Below are 24,772 nucleotides of genomic sequence, written 5' to 3'. Positions count from 1 at the left end.
CTAGGATATTCTGTAATTAGTTGATTGAAAACAGCCTAGAGATCCTGAAGTACTTGTCTTTCATTAGAATTAATGTGGAGGTGGCTCTTTCTGAACTGACTGGGGCAAGACACAGCAATTTCAGTGTCCTGGGTTCTGCTTGTGGATCTGTACTTCTATTTTCTCTCAATGCTTTTATCTGCTTCTAGCAGTAGGTTTTCTAGACAAGAGCTCTCAGTTGCAGAGGCCCTCCCAGGGTGTGGACACTTCTCAGCTGGGGATTTTTCATGTCACTACGATAAAAACAAAGATGAGTTATTACTCTGAGATGTGTGCACAACCCCCCCCAGCTGCCACGCCATTACCTAGTAGTTGGGTTGAAAACAGAGTAATACATCTCTCAAATGAAGTAACAAAATTAGAGCAAACTTCCTCTAGGAACAGTTGAGGTACCTTCTCCAAGTGAAGGAACCACCCCCTGCAATGACTCAGCGAAACAGGCCAGGTGGTATTATCATTGTGCCAACAGACTGAATGTATTAGAAGTTCTCTACTGACCCACATGCTCTTAATAAAAGGTTGTATTTAATCCCTTTGCACACACAGGCTTCTGTTGCAGTCTCCCTTGAGAGAGCTTTGCTTGCCTCCTGGAGTCTGGAAACATTCCCCTGTTCTTTGCACACTAATCTGCTCTGGAGGAACAGGGGTCCTCATCAAACTGCTCTGCCCTGTAATTCTTTCCTGAATACCTGCTTTCAAAACAAGCCAAAAAGGGAAATGAATGCTTTTTCCATCAGAGGTTCTGGCATGTCACGTTAACCAAGTAGGGCATGTGCGGAATATGTATGTTTTGGGAAGGAAGAGATGCTAGTATCAGATTAAGCTTACTTTCTACTCAAGACCTGTGTATAAACAGGCATGAGACTGGAAAAGGGCAGCAGTTAACCATTTCATGCACAAGCAGGACAAATAGCATCTTCTTCACTTGCTTAGGTGCTATCATTGTAAATGTGAAACTTATGAACATCATACTGCCTTTCAGATGAGGATCTCGAAGTGCTCAGAAAATATAATTTGCTGTCATTATTTCACATCAACTCACTCTTGATTAGAAAACAGCCTTTTTTTTTTTTAATAAGGAATGGAATTACTAGTCTGATAATAACAACTTCACCATAGTATAGATGCCTTTTCCTCAAGTGGTGTATCTTCTATTTGAATGTTCAAGGAGTTAAGCTATGCTCAGGGAGAGAACCAAAGTGACCCCAGAGTGAGCCCAGAGTGCTATCTCTAATAATGGGCAAAGATGTTTTGAGCCTTTAAGTGATAGTAGCACGTCTCAGTTTTTTCACATTTATTTATTTAAATCCAAAGCAACAAAGGAAAAGTCCATGCTGGATGTGATGACACTTGGCAATGATTCACAAGTAGAAACCTGATTTTGGACCTATTGGCTTTCTATTCCATATTGTGAGACTGTATAAAGTAAACAGGTTTTACTACACAGAGCAACAGTACCCTTTATGTAACCATATAGTCCACAGCCCTCAAGTGACAACATGCACTTCAGTACTACCTTACCATTGTAAGATAGCTAGCCCTTTGTTTTGGAAAAAATTGAAAACACAACTTAGACAGCCTTTTATGAAAAGCCACAATCATAGAATCATAGAATAGTTAGGGTTGGAAAAGACCTTAAGATCATCTAGTTCCCACCCCCCTGCCTTGGGCAGGGAGACCTCACACTAGACCATGTCACCCAAGACTCCATTCAACCTGGCCTTGAACACTGCCAGGGATGGAGCATTTATCACTTCTATCACAATGATCTACTAAAGCCAAGATTGAGCTGAAGAAGGGACAGTAGCTGTCTCCTTCTGACTGTGTTAGTGCCAACCCTAACATGATTTCAGAAAAGACCAACAGCTTTACCAGCATGCACAGGCACCAGCCTCGTGCCTACACACTTTAGGTACTTATTTATTCAGGTCAGGGACAATACCAACCTGAGCACTGTCACTTCAGATCCTCAACTGAAAGGACACAGGTGACATGCTCTGATTGTGACAGCTGCACATCACAACTCATGTAATAAGCCTTCAGCGTAACCATGCAACACAGCTAACGCTCTTCACAGATTGTCGACCTCTTCTGCATTACCAACACCATTTTACACATAATGCAAACCAGAATTTGGCCCACCAGAGAGTTTAGCATGTGTTTGGTACCACACACATGATCTCACAGGCATTCCAGACTGGTCCCAGCAAAAATAAAAAACACTTCCCTTTGTATATTGCTTTGAACATATTTCTGATCTAGTGAAGGGAACTGCTTGTGCAGAAGTTTGAGCCAGCAGTGGAGTGCTTTGCTTTTTTGGTCCCCACACAGAACACCCACCAAAGTCATTAGGCAGGATGAGTGGGGAGCTAATTGCGGTGTTTCAATTTATAGTAATCCCCTGTGAGATGCAGTGCCTGCCTTTAGAAGTGTTGTTCCTTGCTCTGAAGTATTTACCACTCAGTACTCATACTTCAAATGGGAAATAATGCAACTATGGAGGTAATAATGCAAGAAGCGTGGGTGGTAACCAGCCAATTCTTCTTAAACCTACATTTTTGTTCCAAAAGATCATATATGCTATTATGGGAATTATGAAATTGTTACAATGGGACCTGCTGGGCAATATTGTGTATTTGGAAACTTGAAATAGCAACGACAGTCCTGAATCTTCACTACAGCTGCTTTTCCTCCTCAATTCAGCCTGCTGTCTCTGCAGGCTCTCTAGTTTAATGACTGCTCATCCTTTAATGTTAACAGAAAAATACTAACTACTGGATAAGAGAGTGTATGTGTGTACTAGCAAGATCATTAGTCTGAATAAATGCGACAGCAGAGTTGCACGAGAAATGCCAGTTAGTGGTAAGCACAAACTACAGCTTTGGGTGTAAAATACTGTAATTACAAGGGATGGAGAGAGCTCCACAGTTTTTATCCCCACAGAAATCGATAGTGGTGCAGACTGCTGCTCTTCGCTGGAGCAGGGCAGTCTGATGAAAGAGCTTATTGATTTATCCAGCTGATGCTACTGAAGTGAATAATAGACTGGAAGAGAAAGGGCTTGTAAATTAGACTCATTCAATCCAACATTTTCCAGGATATCTTTTATGTACAGCTATACAGAGATATATATATTTACAAGTGAGGTTTTGTTAAAGCCACAGCCTAGTGACTCCTTGTAAGTGGGTCTGTCTCCTAATTCTTTAACCTCAACTACACCCACGGTGCTAAAGTCAACCTTCAAGCTCTCACTAGAGACAGACACTAAGGAAGAAGCACTAGGGCACCTAGGAGCAGGATCTGGCTACGGCGTAGGTAAGCAGCTGGCCAAAGCAGCTCCCAGAGGACTATGGCTACAGAGGAAAGGTGGCTGCAGCTTCCTCCATGCCACCTGTGCCATACCAGACCCACCGGCATAAAGGCAATGGAAAAAACTCTGCTGTGGATCCACAGGTCTCTAGGCTAGGACAAATGCCAGTTCTAATCTGGTCCCCACTAGCCTCAGATAATGTGGAAAGAGGCATGGTGTTTTAGGAATGAAAGGAGTCTTGTGTTTCTTTCTACCTCAGCAGATTCTAGCGGCAGATTTTCCATGACTCTAGATCCACACTGGCAAAAATGTAAGTGTTCGGACTGGTTTTGCATAAACTGAGAAGGGGTAATAAAGAAAAAGAGAGGGAGGAATAGAGCGAGCAGCAGGCACGCTGCCACCAAGTACAGCAAATCAATCTTAGCAGTGATGGATCAGGGAGCAGGACTGTAAGTTTTAGAGGTATATGAAACCCCACAAGTATAAAGACACCATTAAAACACTGCTGTTAAATTCCAGCACTGAAGGATTATCACAGCCCCTGGAGCCAAGGAGGTCAATATGTGACTGTATATTTTTATTAGCATTTTATATATACATATATATGAAGCAGCATAGGATTCACAACAGCCTCACCCGCTCTCTTGCTAAAGACCTCTGCTTTATACTCAGCATCTACTTTCACAAATAAAATGCAATATACCATCGACAGATAAATGAGATCCCTACAGGGCTTTTATTCTATTGTACCATTATATCTACTTTTCCACAGGATTTCTGCTTAAATGGCTCTCCTTATGCACATACACAAAGATGACATACACCTGTCTAAATATAGTCTGATAGTGAAGAGCTCTTCTGATGAGGAAATGTATCTTTTCTTCCTAATTTACCATAATGACTTATTCACACTGCGGGAGTTAGGGGTACGTTAGCTTCCCCATGAAAAAAGTCACCAAGGTGTTATACACTAAGATGTGGATGAATTGTTTTTTCCTATCTTTAGAAAAGAAAAAGGGTAGAGCTCTGAATCTCACCTTTCTGTGCTCCCCACAAAAACAAACGTTTTGAGGAATTATAGCTTTATAGGCTCCTGACATTGACTAATAGTTTTTGATGTAACAAAAGTGTTTGTGTGAGCCACACTGAAGAAACCCTTTTTGTAAATACCTCGGAGAAAAGACCATGCTGTGCCATAGTGTAGCTCAGAGATTGCTGCCAGCACAGTAGCCACCTACATGGCACTAATTCAAGAAGTAGGCCTATTTATTAACTGGTAGTGTTGCTTTTCTGTCATTGTGAATATTTCAGTCAAGAGTAACCTTCTTCAGAGAATAAAAATTCCTGACTACTTTTTCAAGACAGAACTCAAAGAATTTTATGCCCAGGACAAAGAGATACCTGATAGTTTCAGCCACAACTCCTGGGGCAACAGAGAGCTGAGGCTCATCAGAGAAGTACTGCTGAGAGACAGGATGTAGCAACAGTAGGGAGGTTTATAGGAGGAATTTGACCCAGCTTATTGTGCTAACAAAATGTGAAAGGAAGATTCAATGCACCAGCAGAACACAGAAAACCTCATTTTTGAGAAGGGATGGGGTGCAGAGAAGACTAATTATTCATCAGCATATGTCAGAATCCCAGTGAAGCCTGCTTTGCTTTACTTCTTGCTCTTATCAGCCACAAAAACAGGACCATGGCGTGAACAAGGGCAGGCAGAATAGATTTCAATGCTAGAGATCATCTCCATGAGGCTCCAGCATGCTGATAACTATATTTAAAGTTTGCACAGGCACTGCACAGATACAGGGTACCTCTTTCTACTACAGGGCACCTGAAATTTAATAAGGGGCATAACTATTATTGTAGAAGTAAATGCACCCACCATTCCTGACAGCAAGAAGGCACACGCTGACCTGTTTTGCCACATTTACTCTTTTGAAAATGCTGGCTTTGCCCCACGTCCTTTACTTTTAACTTGCGTTGCTGTAAGATTCACTGCCAATCTTCCCTGGACAGATGCTGAGCTAGTATTAGAGAGGAGGGATCTTTGATGGGGAGGGCAGGGAGGTTAGGACTCTGTTACAAGCCTTTCTAATTCTTCATGGCTCAACATCATAAACCTCAGAGAGTATTACATTCATCTTCAGGGAAGAAGAATGGGGTGTCCAGCCTGATGAGAACTGGATTAACTAATTTCTCCATTCTACAAATGGTTCTGTGACTTCAGGTCACTGATGCTGACCTGTAGCTATTGCAGGATTTTTCTTTGGCTGCATACACCCCAGACCCCAGAGGCATCACAGCAGCACTTACCCTGCATGCAGAGCCCGTTGGTGCAGTTCTTGGACTGTAGTACCAGCCCCTCACAGTCTTTCCCCCCATTCTTGGGTGCTGGGGCTGTGCACTCCCTCCGGCGCCAGTGGGTGCACTCTGTGCCACAGGTAGACCACTTGCTCCATGATGTCCACTTGCCATCCACTGCAAAAAGGAAGTGACATGACTTGTTAGGGGGTACATAAAGTGAGACCAAGCATGAACAACACATGTATCAGCACAAGCAAGCCTGCAACCACTGGCCATTCCCTGCAAGGCAGAAGGATCGTCAGTCTGCTCTTCTTAAAAAGAGTCAGTCTGCTCTTCTTAAAGTTCTGTTTCTGGCCCATAAATGCATGTTCACTCTCTCTCTCCTTTCTCTCTGCCCCAGCCTCATTTCTGCTCTTTCCTCCCTTTTTTATAAACTTGTCAGCAGTTTATCTGTGCTCAAAGTGCGTTAGAAAATAAGCAACAAGTTGAGAATCTCTCATTTTAAGGTTTTTTTTTTTTTTTGCATTTCTCAACACAGAGGTTAAAGTTAAACTTAGCCAGAAATTCTTCTTTAGTAGGAAGATAAGTAATGTTTCATATTTTCTATTAAGCGAAATACCTAGAGGCACTGATCTATTTCACATGAGCCATATCAGGAATGGGTTTAGTGCCTTTTAAAATCCCACAAATGATTTTCAAAAGCATGAAACTGAACATCGTAAGAATAATCTATGAAATTGTTCCAGTCGGTCACCTGGAATAGTGAACAGAGATTATATTTCAGCTCTTCAAGTTCCACCCACCACTAAGACCCAGAGTTGGATGGCTAAGCTTCACAAGCTGGACTGCCTCAACTGCCATTGATCTGAGTGGGACTGCAGAGGTAGGAAAGCATCGGACAATAGGACAGATGGCAGAACTTTGCCACTGAAGAGCTAACAAGTACCTTGCATGCCCTAAAGCAATTTCACATTTTTCAGAAATTTAAATACCTTTTAAAGGTATGGATACACATCTATTGCCAGTATAAAAGCTTCTGCATGAGAACTCAGGTAAGCATGTGCCTCACATTTAACATCCATGCCCCAGATGCTTCACTTGCTGTGACAGCTGGACTGGACATTGCAAATGTATTTACATCACAGTTACTTTCTATATTCAAATTCCAGTCCTCTTCCAGAGCTTTCAACCTTTATCTCCTACAATTTGAAGCTCTGAATGTTCCCCAAATCCCCTGAATTACCAGGGCTGAGACACCAGTGCAAGCTGCATGCAAAAGCAGGGCTGAATCCCTTGCTGCTTGACCTAATGTGCTTGCTATTTTATCTACTTACATAATACACTTTCATATTCGTTCATTGAAATGTTGGATTTATTAATAAAGAGAAGGAGGCTTTTGTAACTAATAGTGTTCTCCTCAAATGACTGGTGACAGGCAAACTAATCATCTAGGCTGTGTACTCTTCATACTGAACCTGGGCAGAGAGTGGTGCAAGCTATTTTCTGAACACTCTGTCCCTCGCAGAAGGCACCACCATTGAGTGGGGCAGGATTGGTGCAGGTCCTTGTACGCTTCTGAAAGCCTCTCCCGCATCGGCTGTTACACACTGACCACTCAGTCCAGGTAGACCAGCCTCCATTGACTGAAAAGCAAGACAGAAAGAGTGTGATCACATAAGAAAGCCATCCTGTCAGCCCAAAGGTATCTTTGGCTCTGTGTCACGCTGCCTCCAACAGCAGTCACAAGTGATGGCTGGGAAGAGCATGAGAAGCAACCCTGAAGTGACACAAACCCATGTCTCCAACGTATCAAATGCACAACATGCCAGAAGTCATTGTACAGTTGAAGAAATGCTGATGCTAAATGAAAAACAAACACCATTTGATGACTACTAGGGCTGGCGGATGACCTGCTGTCTCCTGAAAACCAAACTGACCAAGCATTAAGCACCTGGTAGCACGTGTACAGCCAGAATCCCTGCAGGTTCAGAGAGCACTCACAGCTCAGCTAGCCAGAAACCTGTGCTGTGAAAGCTGCACCATTTTCCAAATGGAGGTATCATGCACTCCAGATTGTTCTTGGATGTACCCATCATCTATGCATGCTGAAAGACCCCTGTGCTTTGATTAGAAATAGATAAATTTTTTTTTCCTTTCTTTCCAAAAGGGAATTTCAGGATGCAAGGACAACTTCACTCACCCCTCTGTGGACACAGCTGCTGCATGTGGATGTGACAGCACTTCCATAACAGATATTTAAGCTGATCAGAATGATCTCACACTAAAGGCATTTTCGTTATTGGACTTTGGGAAGATATGCACCTCTTTGGGAAGATATGTATCTGGGAATACATTTGTGCTGACTCCCTTTTTCATCTACCTCAGTTTCTGGGATAGACAGATGAAGAAGGAGCTGTGCTGCTCTATGTAATAATGTCATCGCCAGGGTATGGATAACATATTAACTGCTTTCCCTAAACCCAAATGTTTGTGATATAACACAACCCTCAGGCACTTCTGGTAGCAAAACCCATAAATATGGCTGCACCCCTGCACATGTCTCTTGACAGCACTGTTGAAAAACATGCTGTATATGTATGAGGAAGAGTTGCCTACATCTTCTGCATTCATTGCAGTTACAAAACACAGCGCCCTTGCATGGTCCACCCCTCAATATCACAAACACTGCTAATCAACTCAATTCAGTCAGTTTTCTATAAAAACTGAGCTAAAAGGCCCTCATTGTAACTTCAGGGAAGCAACTGCTTACAATTAAGTCTAACTGCTACCCTGAATATGAAATGAATATTAGGGATAATCATAGGGATTTTTTTTCCTACTTGTCTATCCTATAATTAAGCTGATTGTAAAGAACACCAGGACAGTCAGCTGGCACATCATTGGAGCAGGGTTTTGTTTTGGTGGATACCCCTGCCTGGGATGCACTGGGGCAGTAACTCTGCAGGGGCAAAGTCTGTTGGACTAGTAGGGCAGAGCTGCAGTGAAATGCAGGCTGGAAGAGTCCCCAGAAGAGCATCTCATCCAGCCCCTCCACAGCCAAAGTATGGTCAGCCTCAGTATTATACCCTGACCACGGATGCAGACACAGAATAATGTTATCCCATGCTTTCTATTCCCATGATGTTTAATTTTAAGCTAGGTTGTGTTGACTGCAGCCTATAAGCTGTAGTCCCAGACTATTTTGCTATTTTGTGCTTTCAAATGTTGGTAAGAGTGTCAGAGCTCACCAGAATCTTCCATCTACTTATATCTCATTAACTAAACTTATTTTTGGTGTCTAGTACCAAAACATACTCTGATGCGGGGGCAAAATTCCTTTCAGTTTTACTCCTATTTATGAAAAGCATCACTAAGAAAATGAAATGTGTTGGCAGAAAGCAATGCCTTGGACGCTCATGCTGGAAGAAATGCCCTAATGGCTCCTTGCTGCTTCCATCTGATATGTGTTGTGTTATGGCAAGGGGAGCAAGTGCCTTCTCTTCAGTGTGGCACTGTCTGTTTGTGTAGATGTCTGCTCCTCCTTTAATGCCCCTGTCTGTCACCAATAAGCCAAACCATTAGGCACTTCTGCATGTTTTCAGTAATAAACCCTGACTGCAGTCCCTGCATATGGGTGCAAGTCAACAGGCAGCACAGGCTGAACACTGACCACAGTAGGAATTGCACACAGGCATTCTGCATCCCCTTCCTTCCCCACCTCTGGCTTTCAGTGCACGTCCACCCACGTGCAGTGGGACAAGGCATCACTTACCATAGACAATCACAGTCGCTGTGGTGCTTTTCCTTTTGGCCACAATGTTTTTGGCAACGCAAGTGTAATTGGCGGTGTCAGAAAGCCGGGCTTGCTTGATGATCAGGTTGTGATCAATGGTGATGTAAAAATTTCGGTCTTCCACAGGATCAATCACCTCTTCATTCTTCAGCCATTCCACCTTGGGGTTTCAAAGGACCAGAGTGGAGGCACTGAGTCACTACCAGGTCACATTGCAAAGGCCACAGTATCTGTGATTACACTTCTCAGCCCAGAAAGCACTAAGAGTCAAGGCACAACACGAAGGACTCACCTGATGCACACTTAGAACTGAAATAAAACACCACAGCAGAAATGTTGGAGAACACCCTTCATGCACCATCAGCACAACAGCTGTCTCGCCTTGTCTTGAAAATATCAGTGCATTTTCAAAGGCTGCCAGCTACTGTGCAGACAAATAGCTGATCTATGCTTTCAGAGTCTGAGGCTAGGGATAAGGAGGGGGAGGTATCGTAGGACTGTATCTACAAGAAAATTCCCTTACAACATCAGAAACGCTAAACCAGCAGAGAGCTCACCCATTCTTTTGTACGATTTGTCTAATCTGGCAGTTAATAATGCAGTAACCTTGCACGTACCTGCCCTGGTCTAACACGATAAGGCCCTATACTGCAGTAGGTCACAACAACACCTAAGTAACACAGTAAATCACAAACACACTAATGTTTTTAAATTCACATGTACATGCATGTCATTGTTTTGCTGCAATCAGGACTAAACAAAATAGAGACAGTTACCAAGGAAAAGGGGAATCACAGACTGCATCAGTGCTTATTTTTTCCCTTTTCTTGATGTAAGCTATATTTTGTTTTAATAAAGCGTAATTTCCTTGGTTACACAGAAAAATATTTTCATATGTGATTTTGAATCTAGACAATGTTCTCTTTATTGCCTTCCTAAAGAAACAGCCTATTAAATCCCAGCTGACTGCTGCAAGCCACTCTAATATAACTTGGCTGCAACTCTAGTAGCTTGTTTTCATTTGCACCGAGTGTACTCTGAAAGACAGGACTGGGGCCCTGGATGGATCAAAGCTGGGCCTCTGTGTCACTGGATCACTTCAGCTTGTGCCCAGGATTTAATTAAAGGAAGAAAAACATAAACACAATCAACCCTCTGGACCCACGAAGTGCTAACTGCCAAGACCTGCTCTAACAAAACCCATCTCTACCAAAGGCGTTTGAGGAACTGCACAAGCATTGACATACCCCAAAACCAACAGGGAACCTGCTCTCCACCTAAGATAGACATACAGACCACCCCAAGTCGTGGAGAAAAAACCAAGAGCCTCTCCTGGTGTTAAACACAGTGGGTAAATTCATCCCAGTCCAATGTCGCAAGACAGGCACTGACAGATGTGGGCTTGGGTTCAGATTGCCTATCACTCATCTTTAGCCCTACTTTAAGCAGCTCTAGCTCCCCTAACCCAATTTGGGTGGATGAGCATCAGGTGTGAGCTGCTTCCAAAGATGCATATCCTAGTGAATGTAAAGCCACTGGCCTGAGGAAGGCTTGATTTAAACCCTCCTCTCCCAGAGCAGATCACTGCAGTATGTGGTAGCCTCACAACTATTGATACTGTATAGATTAAAATCAGTGGTGCAAAAGGCACAGTAGAAATGGATATGTGTGTCTCAAGGAACAGGTAAAGAAGAAAAAAGACAAAACTTTGGAGGCTGTGTCTCTGCTTGTACAGACATGTTTTACCATGGAAAATACAAGCTTAGTCAATAGCCTGGCAGGATGACTAAAATTATCCTTCCTTCTTTCTTGAATCCTAATAGGTATCAAATATAATCAAGACAGATTACTGTTTTGTCAATGGCAATATCTAGCTCCTTCACCTGCAAGTCAAGTCTGCATGCATCCCAGACTGAAAAACAAGACAGGAGCTTACCTCCCCACCAGTGGTAAGCTGTAACTTAACCTGTGCCTCTCACACAACCAAAATGTCTTTCTTGGGTTTTAATACTATTATTTAGATCTTGGATGGAATACAGACTTGTGTCAGGAGTCTAAAAGATGCTATGTGCACTGCCACAGCTGTGTATGTTAGCCATCCAAATCCACCAGTGCTTTTCTTGTGCTCTGCACACAGAGAATATCAGGACATCAGTGAGGGCAGGACTACTGTCTACGTGGTCTAAGGCTCAGCCCAAAATGTTTTTGGTATGCCCATCCAAGCATATACTCTAGGATCCCTCAGCACTATGCAAGGCTGCATGCTCAAGGATAAGGTTGTCTTTTTCCAGTACACTTTCTCTCTCCACAAAACCAAATACATGCATGTTCAGTCTGGGTCTCAGCTGATTAGGCAAAATTAAAGCTATGAACATTAAATTCCCTGTCATCCCTGCAAAAACACTGAAGATGATATGAAAACAGCAGTTGCCAATATCAGAAAAAAACCTAAGATATTTTGTATAATTCAGCATACTGCCTTTGGCTGTTCACCAAATCTCTTAGGAAAAAGACCTTTTTCACCTACTGGCTCACTGAAATTGCTAACAACAAAACATTAAGCTTGCAGAACAACAGGATGTCTTATTTTCTGAAAATCCTGTTTTGCTAGTACATCAGTACCTTGTGTGCTTGTCTAAACCCCATCTCTTTTACAAGATACCTCTCAAATAGATCTACTTCAATCTTCTTCTGGCATCCAGGTTTTTATGACATCACGAGTCTGTTCATGTTGCAAATGATAACGTCATCAAATCTGAAGGGAGGAACTGATGGATGATTTGACAAGAGGCAGGATTCTCCTGTCATACACGTTTTAGCCATCAACAGAGCAACACAAAAAAGAGCGTCTTTTTTTCTTCTGGTGCAGGTGGCCACAGTGCTCAGCACCTCCAAACTTCAGGTTTATTTTTTGAGGTAGCCAGAATAGGTGGGAGCAGGGTTGTTCTGTCATGTAAGTAGGAAGAGATCAGACATCAAATACAAAAGAGAAGAGAACAATGCAGAAGGAGACAGTGTGATTTATGAATGACAAGTATGCAAACTGTTATTACAGAAGTTAAAAGCAATGATCTCTTTTGATGCCATGTCATTCCCCAAGGCACAGCCCCCTCACTTGAAGTAGGCTGTTAATCCAGTCAATGCTGAAACTTATCCTGACTTTAATTCTGCTGCCTGAATAACAGTGACTGGCGCCCTGGGAAAACCACCATGCTCACAACAAAGCTGGCAGGTGAGGCACCAGGCACGTCTGTGTCAGAGATCTGCACCCGTCTGGCCAAGTGACTAGAGGGGCAGCAGCATACCCAAGGGCAGTTCAAACTGTACCAGGATGCCTGTCTTCAGGATCATACCAAATCACACCCTCGTGGGTCCATTTATAACTCTATGGAGAAGACATTTCTACAGTAGATGTTTGCTTTTGCCTAAATATCGAGGATGTGTATTTACTGGCTATAGTCACAGAGATTCTTGAAAAGATACCCAGCTCTATTTATTCAATTAAATCAGGCACATCCCTCCAACTGTTACAAATAAATGTATAAATGGTTGGGCATCTATGTAGAAAAAGCCTGGGCATAAGTTTTTCCTTATAACAGAAATCATTTAATTGGCAACTACTGGCATGTAGGATGCAAAATTACAACAACATGCAACTGTTTTTTCTTACACACCAGTCCCAAGAACAAAGCAGACATGAAATCCCCATTTCTTTTTTCAGTTTTCCACTCAACAAGGTATTTTTTGCTTTATGTCTGCAAACTGACTAGGAAGAGAAGGCCTCTCTGTAAAGGTGTGAGCATGGTGAATGAAACCCTGAATCACAGCAACTGCAGATGCTGAGAAGCTGGAGCGCATCTGAAGTCAGATAACTTTCTGTCAGAGCTCCTTAGTGCTCTGGATGCAATTTGCAGAGCAGCGAGGCACACGGCTCCTGCTAGCTGTGCTGGGTCTGCATGTCCAGTGCTGCTAATGGCTGGCAAGCCTGCCATGAGACTGAGCTGCCCCTGCCACCAGCTGAGGAAGTGCACAATCCAAGGCGGCTGCAATTTAGAGCAACACACCTTGTAGCATCTTTTCTGTCATCCCACTCCCCAGTGAGAGACAGATGCGTTGTCTCTAATTATTCACTGATTGGTATCGGGAGATACATTAACATAATTGGCACATTTGTTCTAATTAACAGAGGGAACCTGCCACATGCCACCCAACATGAAAAGCAAGACCATCAAGCAAGAACAGCAAACCTGCAATCACCACCTCAGCTATACCTCGGAGCTGCAGCCAGGCCTGTGCTGCTGCAGGGTGATTACAGCAGCAGCCTGAAAGAAGGCAGCATACACAGAGACTAACACTTGCAAAGACAGGCCAGGCTTCTGCGCAGACTAAATGAATACAGGGAACATAAATCACACAAGCGATTACACACACAGGAAAACCTATTACGGAAGCTAATTGTTGACACAAATTTAGCCATACCAAGTTACTAGCACTACTAGACACTTTAATCTCTTGGCACACTTGCATATGAATGATGGTTTTGAAACTGGTAGAGCAGAAGCACATCTGTTCCAAACGAAGTGCAAGAATGGAAAAAGGGATACGAACTCATCTAGATCCTCCCCTTCTTTTCATACCACTTGTTCCTTAAACTTCCACAATCTCAAGAGGAAAGTCAGCAGGGTGTGAGCTCTGGATCCTGGTCTCTCATTCCCTTCTCCACCCCAACCTGCCCTATGGTCATCTTCAGAGCAGGGAGCAGCTGCCAAAACCAGCAAGTCTTCTACCCTCTAGACACAAGCAAAGCCCTCTGGTGCAATTCTCCAGAAGAAGTAAGATGCAAATGGCTGGGAGCAGTAAGAGACTTAAATTGATTGACAAAAGCCAAGTTCGGATTCTGGAGGTGTGACTATTTAGGATTAGGAGCTGAGACTATTGCACCCCATGCCTTCCCCCTGTCTGGCTGACATGGCAGGATCGCTTTCCATCTGGTCCCCCACTGAGCCAGCATTGCTGCTGGGGTCCTCTGCAGCCGTGCTGACTGGTCACAGTGGCACTACTCAGCTTGCCGCAGCTCCTGCTGAGCTCACATCGCCTCCAACAGCCACAGGGGAATCACAGCTCCCCTGCTTCCCCTGAATTGTAACAACAGACGCACCCCATCCCATATTGATAGTAAGGGCACACATACACATGCCAGTAAGAATCAAACACTTGTGAAGTTAACTACTGAGTTGGGCACAGTACAAGATGCCTGAGTAAGACTGAGAAAACTTTAACAGTTTTCATACAGGTTATTTAGCCAGCAGCTATTTCAGGTACCTTGAGACTCGAGTACCTCTTTGAAGACTGTTATTTGATTTTGGGATTTGGTTTCAAATGTACACTTTCATCCCAGTGACTGCATGCTGAAGAGGATGCTGTTCTCTGTCCTATATTACTTGCTTGATATAGATTTCACACCCATTTAAGGTTAAAAAAAAAAAGGGAAAAAAAACCCAAGGTGGTCTCCAAAGAGGCTGAAATTACAGCTATCAGGGACTGCAAAACACATATTGAGAATGAGATGGTAAATGAAAGCACCATGACATTTTGTTCAGTTGTTGCTTATTGTGCTTCTGCTGCCAATAAGGGGAATTTGTGTTCCTGCTGTGGAAACACTTCCTTAATTGCACATATATCCAGCTTTCTGTTTGAGTACTAAAATCTGCACAGGGCGTATGTACAGCTGCTGGATGTCTCTGGCCCTATTACAGCTTTGCTTTATACAGAACAGGCAAGTTCAGCCTCATAGAATATACTTCAAAGGCCAAGGTGGACTGGTAGCAGCAGATGGAGAGCTTCATTTCATAGGTCTCAAATTCAAATAGAGATCATTGCACTATTAACCAAAACCCATGGAGGCTGCCAAGTGGCCACTAGGACTTGCTGGTCTTCCTTTCCCACCTGAAAAAGGGGCTTGAACTAAACATCTCATGGCTCATGTGTATTACTTGGCACTTTTGGCACCATGTGGGCATGTGGATTCCCCACTCCCGGAAGTAATGGGGAGGGGCCTGTTTGGAAACACCTTTAAATGAATTACCAATGTGATGTCTGCGGTTCTTCAGCTGGAGGGATAGATGAATCCCATTCTTCACAGCACAGAACTATATTCTCTACAGGATCATTACATTCAGTAAAGGAACAGGATATTGTAATACTGATGGGTGGCTGCAGTCCCTGAGGAGAGATTCTTTCCCTTTCTTCCTGAATGTTGCAAAGTGCCTGTTCTTGTACAGATCACTCCTCCTACCAGTTTCAAATGCCATATAGGATTTTGTCCAAGTTACACTTTTTTATGAAAGAAAAGTATCAACTCTAGACGCACATGGAAATTCCTCAGCAAAACCTGATCAAACAGTGCTTGAGTGACAGCTGATGTGCTGTCTGCAGACTGCATTTTGGAAATATCTCCATTAAAACATGGGAGCATCATGATTCTTCATGCCTAATGCGAGCACTGCATCTGAAGTTACTGACAGAAGAACTGATGAAGGCAAATGCTATCACTGAGTGACTCAGGGTGCTGATAAGGTCTGGGGGCTCTGAAAAGCCCTCACAGAGGGAACTCACACTTCAGGTACTACAAGGCCTGTTGGCTATAGGGAGCAAGAATCAGTTGGTGCCAAATTAGGACCTGATGGATTAATCATAGAATCAATCATAGAATCATGGAATAGTCAGGGTTGGAAAGGACCATAAGATCATCCAGTTCCAACTCCCCTGCCTTGGGCAGGGACACCTCACACTAAACCATCTCACCCAATGCTCTGTCCACCTGGCCTTGGACACTGCCAGGGATGGAGCATTCACAACTTCCTTGGGCACCCATTCCAGTGCCTCACCACCCTCACAGTAAAGAACTTCTTCCTTATATCTAACCTGAACTTTCCCTGTTTAGGTTTACAGAATGGTATCTCCAGGACAAGATACTTCTTAGAGATTCTTCTCTACGGGGAAAGCTGGGAGCCATGCCCATCTACCTCCTAAAAAAAATGCAGCTAAAAGCTGTGTCCCACACTGTGTGTCTTCAAAAAAATACATAAGGTAAAATTGTGCGCTTTCTCAGTACAGCCTGAAGAGGGGAGGCATCTTGTGTTAGCTAAACCAGCATCCCAGAGCCATCTTCGACACAAAAAGCAAACTGTAGAGAAGATAAGCTAGCACGGTTCATGTCAATGCTCTTGTACAAAACCTCCCATTATAATACGGAGTTGCAAGGCACTGCAAAGGACAGTGTCACTTCCCAGCTAATTAGCATCTGTGGCCATGAACTCCTCTACTTGCTTCTCTTAGAGCTCACCTTCGTGTTCGGAATATAAAATACTGTCTCAATGACAGACACCTGCATGGCAATGCATACACATGATCTCCCAATTAAGGGATAACACTGCAAAACATAAGTGGCTCTCACAAAATAAAGCAAACAGCAGTCATATTAATAATCAATTAGATGGAGCAGCCACCCGATGCTGCCTATTTGGAGAAGTCCCTAGCTTCCACCAGATTTCGCCCAGGCAAAAGCAGCTGAATGAAGTCTGTTTCACAGTCATCTTGACTTGACAAAACACCCTCTTTTGCCTCTTGACTCAGGGATGCTTTTCCCCTTGCTCTAGTTCCTAATTAAAGCCATGAATGTAGATAAATATCACATTCAGTTTTAAATCCAACTGGGTCACCAAACTGTACATTACACCCTGTTCTGCATTTAAACCACTCTGTGAAACACCTCAATTATAATTAAAGAAGCAATTATCCCCCTGTTAAAGGTGCCACAAATCACACATTTCAAGGCAAAAATTTGTCTGGCAGCTTATGGCGTATTAACCAATCTTACATCTCATTTATGTTTTGATCTATAACCTATTGCAATGAGCTAACTTGATTTGATTCCGTGTCTTTAACTGTATTTTATCATGTGCAGTATGATGCTGGCATCATTCAAAGAACAAATTAAATGAGCTAAGGGTTTAATTGCTAATAACTCTGCCATTACTGTTGGAGTGTTGCAGAGTAGGATGCTTCCTGCCTTCTCAGGTTAGGTTTGAAAACATGCATACAGAGTAGAGAGTGGAATTGAAATGAATGTTCCCACTGATGCTGAGGAGCTGTCTGATTTCCACTGAACACTGGCAGCTCCCACCAAGTCTGGTGGGCCAGACTGTTTATCTCAACTCCCTTACCCTATTTCTTCCTGTTGAAGAAAAGCAGGAGACAGAGAGCTACAGAGGGCGTTGTTTGGTTTTATGTCCCTTCCTTTTTGGTTTTGGTTGTTTTTTTGCATTTGGGTTTTTTTTTGCCCATAGTAGGCATATGTAAGTTTTCCCTTCATCACTTGGCTATGTGTGGAAACCTCAGTGTAACAGTGTCTGCATTGGTCCTTCTGCTGCTTGCTGGGGCCATGCACTGGAAAAGACATAACATTTACCCAGGTGTTTCAGAACCTGCAGGTAGGTTCAGCTTGATATATAAGATTGGGAGTGGTGAGGCACACCACGGTGCAGCTAGCACCGATGGTGGTCAGGGATGGTGGGCTGGGGTATATGGCTGCAGAGGAGGTGACCTGGTTTTCCCAGAAACTAAGCAAACCCTTGGTTCCTTACCTTGTCCCAAGTGAACAAGTAAGACATACTTTGATTTGACTTCAGGCTGGTGTACTTTAACATACTTTCTTCTATTTGGATCTTGCGCTTTTTCTCTTTTTCTGGTGGCCGTGATCTGAGCCTACTCTAATGCTTGTCATGTCCTAGTGGATCTGAGGGACTGGGAAGTGCTGCCTTAAAAGCCTTGCCTGCCATCTCTTTGTCCTTCTTGCCCTCTGGAGCAGCTGTATGCTGTTATGTGGTTCAGCTTTTCAGTAGTAGTAAGATCTGCTCTAGCATTGATCCGCAAGAGCTTGACACAGTTAATTGTAGTTAAATATGCTGGGAATGATAAGACTAAATTCCCCAGCTACTGAAAAGAGGACAGAATGTATCTCTGAGCATGCTTGTTCCCACCACTTTGAAATACCAGGAAAAAAAAAAAAAAAACCACAACAAAATTAAGGGGGAGAATAAAATCAAAGAGAAAAAGAAAGGGGAAAATGCTGGGACTCTCCAGTGTTTAGAAATGCTGCTCACAGCTGCAGCAATGCCTTATCCCACTCAAAGTTGTCTTTCAACAAGATGTGAAATAGCCTCAGCCTGTTGCCAGCCTTCTCCTAAGTCCTTTCTTACTTAGTTACCTGTGCCATCCTATCAGAAACTTCTGTGAACAAATAAACGAAGTCTTAAACAAAGAACTCATTCATCTTTAAATTCAAATAATCATGTAATCCTTCAACCCACCAAGTTACCTTTCATCTTCCCATTTTTTAAAATTTATCTTACCAGCTTCAGCAAGTGGCTGTAATAAAGTGTCACATTAAGGTATTCATATTCATTAGTGTTCGGGTCTTTGTTCTTTTAATAGTGCTGGAAAGAATCTACAAAGAGGCTGTATTAGGCGGCTGTCCAATCTGGGTGTTTGATCTCCTTCTGACTTCAAAAGTCAGAAGAGGAAAAAACCAACATTGAGAACAGTTCTTTTGAATGTCAGACAGGGAGTATACGATTTCTGAACCTGCCAAGTGCTAATTGGTGTCTGCCCTGACCACACTACAAGTAAGATTCAGAGCCAGTTGATGTACAGTCATGAATCTCAGCTATCAACAGAGTGAGCCAGAATACTAGAAGGCAGGAAAAAGTTCAACTATTATGAGAGCAGCTCACAGAGGATCTTTTCAGAGATCACTTCCACACAGCATGTCAAACCAAACTGTTTTAGTCCCAGCCACACAATGGGGCATTACAGACCTTTATGAGGGAATAACCAGACTGGCTGCTGAAATTTCAGAGGAGCCTGTAACACGGCATTCAAACTATCCGTCATCATCAATCTCTGTTTCTAGCAGGGGTAATGAAGTTCCCCAGTACTACTCTGCACTACCTGAACAACATATCCCCCTGCAAACACTCCTGTCATGGCACAACAGCAAGTTGATTTGATGCAAAGAAGCCTCAGAAAGGAAAATAAAAAATTGCTGCTAAGTTCCTGAGGAAAGCAAACTGATTATTACAGTTGTCAGGAAGCTGGTTCAGTAGACCTAAATGGTCTCTACTGTTTTGGGGATCTTAACAGGGAAAGAAAACAGCCTATGGAACATGAAAATTGGGAAAATCTTCCACGTTAATTATTCCTTCTGATGCTTGTGGGCACGTTTCTGCAATTACGATTAAATCTAGACTTGGGTTAGATGGGGAGGTAACACTTTAAGCTTCACCTCCTCTGAGAAATCAGTCATCAGCACTGAGTGACAACCACTTTGCTACCTAGCCATGACAGTCTCAACTTATCCTAATGCAAATTGGCAACAGCTTCTTCTGTAGTGTGGTGGAGGAAAACAGATGAGAATTCAGATCGGGGAATTACCATCATTAACTGCCAATTTTTCTCTTTTAACAGCCGCAGCAGATTTAGGATTTCAGAGGCCTCCTATGACTCAGATACCCCCTTGTGAACAGTGTATCTGAAGCTGGAGCCACTACTGCACTCAGGGAAGCTGCTGTTTCACAGGGACACCCACTGTTGTTGGTGGGCACAGATTCTGATGAAGTGTAGGCTTGCTCCTGCAGGTGGGGGGCAGACTACCTACTGTGGGTTTACTTAAAAGCCAGAAGGAAAACCATATAAGCCTCTGAAGATGGATTATTAGGCAGATACATCCTCTACTTGCCCCCATCTCATGCTGCTTCACCTGGGAGCCCATACTGGACCATGGCATATCTTCTTCTGCCAAGCTGGTTGGCTGGTGCACACATGAGCACATGCATAAACATGGGAAGGAAATACAATCTGGCAATCTAAAAATTAAATACTATGATTGAAAGGTGCCTCTCAGAATAAGTGATTTTTTTTTTTTTTCTCTAAAAGGAAAAGGATAGATAGCAGGCTGTTATTGATATGCTCGACAAGCTACGTGTCCTTTGGATGACAGATATAACTGTGATCTTTGAAAGGGAAGAAAAAACTGAAACCAAACTGCCTGCAGCTCTTTCCAGCAAGGCACTATAATCCAAAACCATTAATCAGTTCCCGATCAATCTTGTCTATGAAAAGCAGTCAGTCAGCTCTCCATTACCACCCATTCATCATGCCATGCCCCATTACTGCACCATTAGCCACCGATCAGGCCTTAGAATGTCCAAGTGCCAGGACACTAGTGTTACTCCTCACCTCAGCTACTGGGATGCCTTCAGGGGGACGGCACTGGAGCAGGACCTCTTGCTCCAGGGACACTTCTTTCCCCAAGGGCTCCTGCTCAAAAGTTTTCCGGAGATCTGGGAGGGAGAAAGAGAAGAAAAAGAAGCAATAATATTACTAGCTGGTTGTTTAAATTGCATTTGATTGCCAAAGTGCATAAATGCAAGAGTACATTCTAAACAGACAAAAAAAAAAAAAAAAGGCATTTCTGTTTCCCAGAAAGTGAAGCACTTAAAAAAGACTGGGACATGTTTCCACTTCATTCCAACATTAAGTGATTAAAGATTTCATAGTGGATTTGGTATTTGTGTTGTGGTAGAGCATGTGAGCCCAAGCAAGGATCTACGGTCTCACTGGGGAAAGTCACATCCAGACACAGAACGAAAATGGAAACAAGTCCTTTTTTCAGATAATTTGGTAACCTATGCCAGTGATGTACTAAAGGAAGCTACAAAGAATTAAAAAAACCCTAGAACTACAGCTCATAAGCTGAGCTGCCTTAAACTCATGGATGAAAGTGCTTATGCTGCAATTTAATGTACTTTTAGTTTATAAGCATTAACTTATATTAACTTTAGCTATTTGTCTTCACTTTCTCAATATCCGTGTAGCACTAAATAAATATTACAATAAATTGTTACTGTTATTAGTATTATTATTATTAATGTGGAGCTGAACTGTGCTTGGATCCCTGAACAGCACCACAGAAATGTGGCAGGCAGACAGGGCATGGAATGTGCCTCCAAACATCAGACCAGTTCCATCATACTGGACAGCTGTGTGCTCCAGCTTTTATGTACACTTCTGTAGTATCTTTACATTGGTGGTAAAATGGACTTGATAAGTCCCTCTTTATGACTGGCTCCATATTTCTGGCACAGACTGGCATCCTCTCCACTGTGCTTGGGAGGACATGGTTCTGGAGAACCAAACATCCAGCCCCAGTAGCAACTGGAAATATTTCTCCCTGCTGCTGCTTCCATCTACAAATGGACATGGGGCCATGTTCAAAGTCACACCAAAGAGCTGGCCTGACTTCAAAAAACTTGAAAAAAGTTATTTTTATTTTACTTTTTGTTCTGAATTCAGAACATTTCCCTGTGCCAGTGCACGGTGAGGTTGCACAAATACTTGTGTCATATTGGAAACAAGTAATATAGGAACAACTTAAAAGCCAAATATTTCATATTTTGAAGCCATAACATGCAGCTGTGCTAGAAAACAGGTCACTGAATTGAACCAGTTTACAAATATGCCATGCAAAGAGTTATATTTCATCTAGATGACCTCCAAGAACTGATTTGCAACTGACCCCACAAAGGAACTTTCTACCCAAAGGCCAAATAGGGCCAGGTGAATGTACAGATGCAAAAGGCGATGTGATGTCTGCCGCCAAAATCATCTCCTCTGAAACTCTCCTTTAGATAGCATGAGACCTCTGTCTCTTAACCTATATGCAGAAAATGTGGTTGTACAACTACCTGGAATTAAATGTGAATCTAAACGTGACATGGACAACCTCTGCCATAACTGAAGATGCTGATTTTAACTTAAGTTGGTAACATGGTAAACTTCTAATGTCCTTAAACCTATTCATTTCCCTAGTGAAACTGAGGCATCTCTGCTCTTCCCCTGCACCACAGGCATGAGAGGAGTGACCTCAAACCCGTCGCCCTCCCCACCACTGGCATTCCTGCTCCCTCCAACACACAGGGCAGGGATGCTGAGAGCCTCTCTGATGGGATTTATGGCCACAGTTTAGGGCACAGAAAGATAAGCCCTGGCAGATCTTACCCTGGCAATACAAGAACTTATTGCCTTCAGCTGTCTCCTTGTTTGGAGTTTACCCTCTGTTGAAAGGAAACACACGCCAATATTACAGCTACCTCCATACAAAATCCACCACTTTAACCTTAGTTGTTGATGAAGGGTGCTTTAACCTACAACACTGGATAACTTTCATCAAAGAAAAGGAGCAGACATCTGGAAGCGATCATTTCTTAGGATCACATGCCAAGCTTCACCAGACTATGCCTGTCAGCATCTTTGTCACATAGGATTTATTTCAGGCCAGCAAGGCTTGTTTATGTGAGAGTGAGTGACCACAGCAAGACAAACAGACAGATTAAGGCTGTCTAAGGATGCCTGTACATAGCTCCCACTGCATTGCCAGCTCCAACACCACCAGCCCACCGACTTCAGCCTACCCTCTCTGGCAGGATAACCAGGTGACATCTGGGTTGTACAGGTAAATTTGAGCTGTACAACCAACACCTTCCAGGTGCCCTGTGGGAGTAGGAGCCATTCCAAGGACAAAATGCTGAGTTTTGGAGTGATGTACTTCATAGAATGGTCAGGGCTGGAAAGGACCCCAGGATCATGAAGTTACACACCGCCACCACCCTCCCCACACACCCCCATCTAAATGTTAAACACGGAGATGAGCAGCTCTTTCAGGAGCTGGTGGGTTTCTCAGGACGTGACATTCTTCCTTTGGTCCAGGCTTCCCACATATCCTCTGGGCTCAGTAGGTATCCTGGGCATATATCATGTCAGGTTAATGCAGTTTGCCTTAAGTTAGCAAATAACTAGGGTTATATTGCTAGCAGTACCCTTAGGATCATATTATTGCTATTTACACAGGTATTACCTCTACATCAGGTACGCCTGGTACACACATGTGCACAGTGCAGACAATTACAACAGAAGTACCATGCTCTGATATCATGGCTGAAGATAAATGAGAAAGTCACCATGCCGGTAATAGAAGTGTATAAGCACAGTAATAAATAGTATATTGATAATAGCTTTCAGGTGTCCAGATATGGAGGGATGAAGACAGTAGCGGGAGATTAGATAGACAATAATCTGATTTTTTTTACTTGACACGTTGATTTACTGTCCTACCTGCCTTCCTGAAACACTAACAGCTCTGAAGTTCACCATAGCCTCATGTGTACAACTATCACCTAACTCATAAAGCTCCTGCCTTAAAAAAAAACCCCAAATTTTAGTGCATACAAAATGAAATAGCATTAGTTTAGCAATGCATAATAACATTAAAAATATCCCACTTCAACCTCTTTGTTATCAACAGCTGGAATTGCTGGGTATGAACAGACCCTTTGCCACGGGAGCTATCGCAGTGGGGCTGCTGCAGGTGAGACAAATTCTTCAGGACCCCAGGTCCCCCTGCTCCCAGAGCCTTGCTGCATGTGACATTTGAATGGAGCCATTGGATCTGAGCAGGTCAATGATCCACAAACTAAAATTACACTAAGTAGGGGCCTTGACATAATAGCCAGTAATGTTCTCAAAGGAGCCATTAGACACTATTGAGTAAATTATATTAATTTCAGGGGAGGGGGAGAGGCAAAGTACATAATTGTGTATTTACAAGATTTAGAGCTCTTATACCCTATTCTGCTGGCTTTCTCCCACATGTTCATAGCTTTATCCCACCAGAACTATCCCACCACCTCCCGCTGCAGCCATTCCACCTACAAAGAGCTACAGATGGTGGCTGTATAGGGCAGGTTCTACCTAACCAAGCATCAGGTTTGCCATTTGTAACAGACAAACAAGCCAACAAGGTGTTTCTTCAAGTGATGAAGAAGCGGAGGGCCTGGACAAACAACTCTGTCACCTGCTCTAATGATCATAAAACAGCATTGGGCTTTGAAATTACTGCTTTCTTTTTCTATGGCCCTTGCTATGACTTCTGTAACAACACTGTCCTTCTAATCCTTCAATCTTCAGCTTCCTTTGCCATTTAAACATTACAGTCATCATGGCAACTTCACACTGTCAGCCGGGAGTGGGTGAGCTTGCTAATGTATTGAGGGACTTTGGATCTTTTCCAAGCAGACTATGTTCAGTAACAGTTGTCACTTTTTTGAAGTGTCATGTAAGTTATAATTCCTTACAAGCAAGGACAGAAGGGACACATTTTCTCATGAGAATGGCAACAGACAAATAAAATACACCCCATAAAAAAA

The 24,772-nt window shown here is 43.1% G+C and overlaps 1 protein-coding gene across 1 annotated transcript in view; it reads right to left on the bottom strand.

The window, feature by feature from the left end:
* The window catches only part of UNC5C (unc-5 netrin receptor C), a 254,616-nt gene that overhangs the window by 40,342 nt on the left and 189,502 nt on the right, over positions 1-24,772 (bottom strand). Inside the window, exons 4-7 of the mRNA XM_065691615.1 lie at positions 20,748-20,851; positions 9,429-9,609; positions 7,132-7,299; positions 5,666-5,830 (exon numbers count right to left, since the gene is read on the bottom strand). Of these exons, the coding sequence (XP_065547687.1) occupies positions 5,666-5,830; positions 7,132-7,299; positions 9,429-9,609; positions 20,748-20,851 (618 nt within the window). The remainder of the gene's footprint in view (positions 1-5,665; positions 5,831-7,131; positions 7,300-9,428; positions 9,610-20,747; positions 20,852-24,772) is intronic.

Source organism: Lathamus discolor, chromosome 1 (genome assembly GCF_037157495.1).
Source record: "Lathamus discolor isolate bLatDis1 chromosome 1, bLatDis1.hap1, whole genome shotgun sequence".
Taxonomy (NCBI): Eukaryota; Metazoa; Chordata; class Aves; order Psittaciformes; family Psittacidae; genus Lathamus; species Lathamus discolor.
Note: the sequence above shows the minus strand (reverse complement) of the source record. Positions and strands in the feature narration are given on the sequence as shown.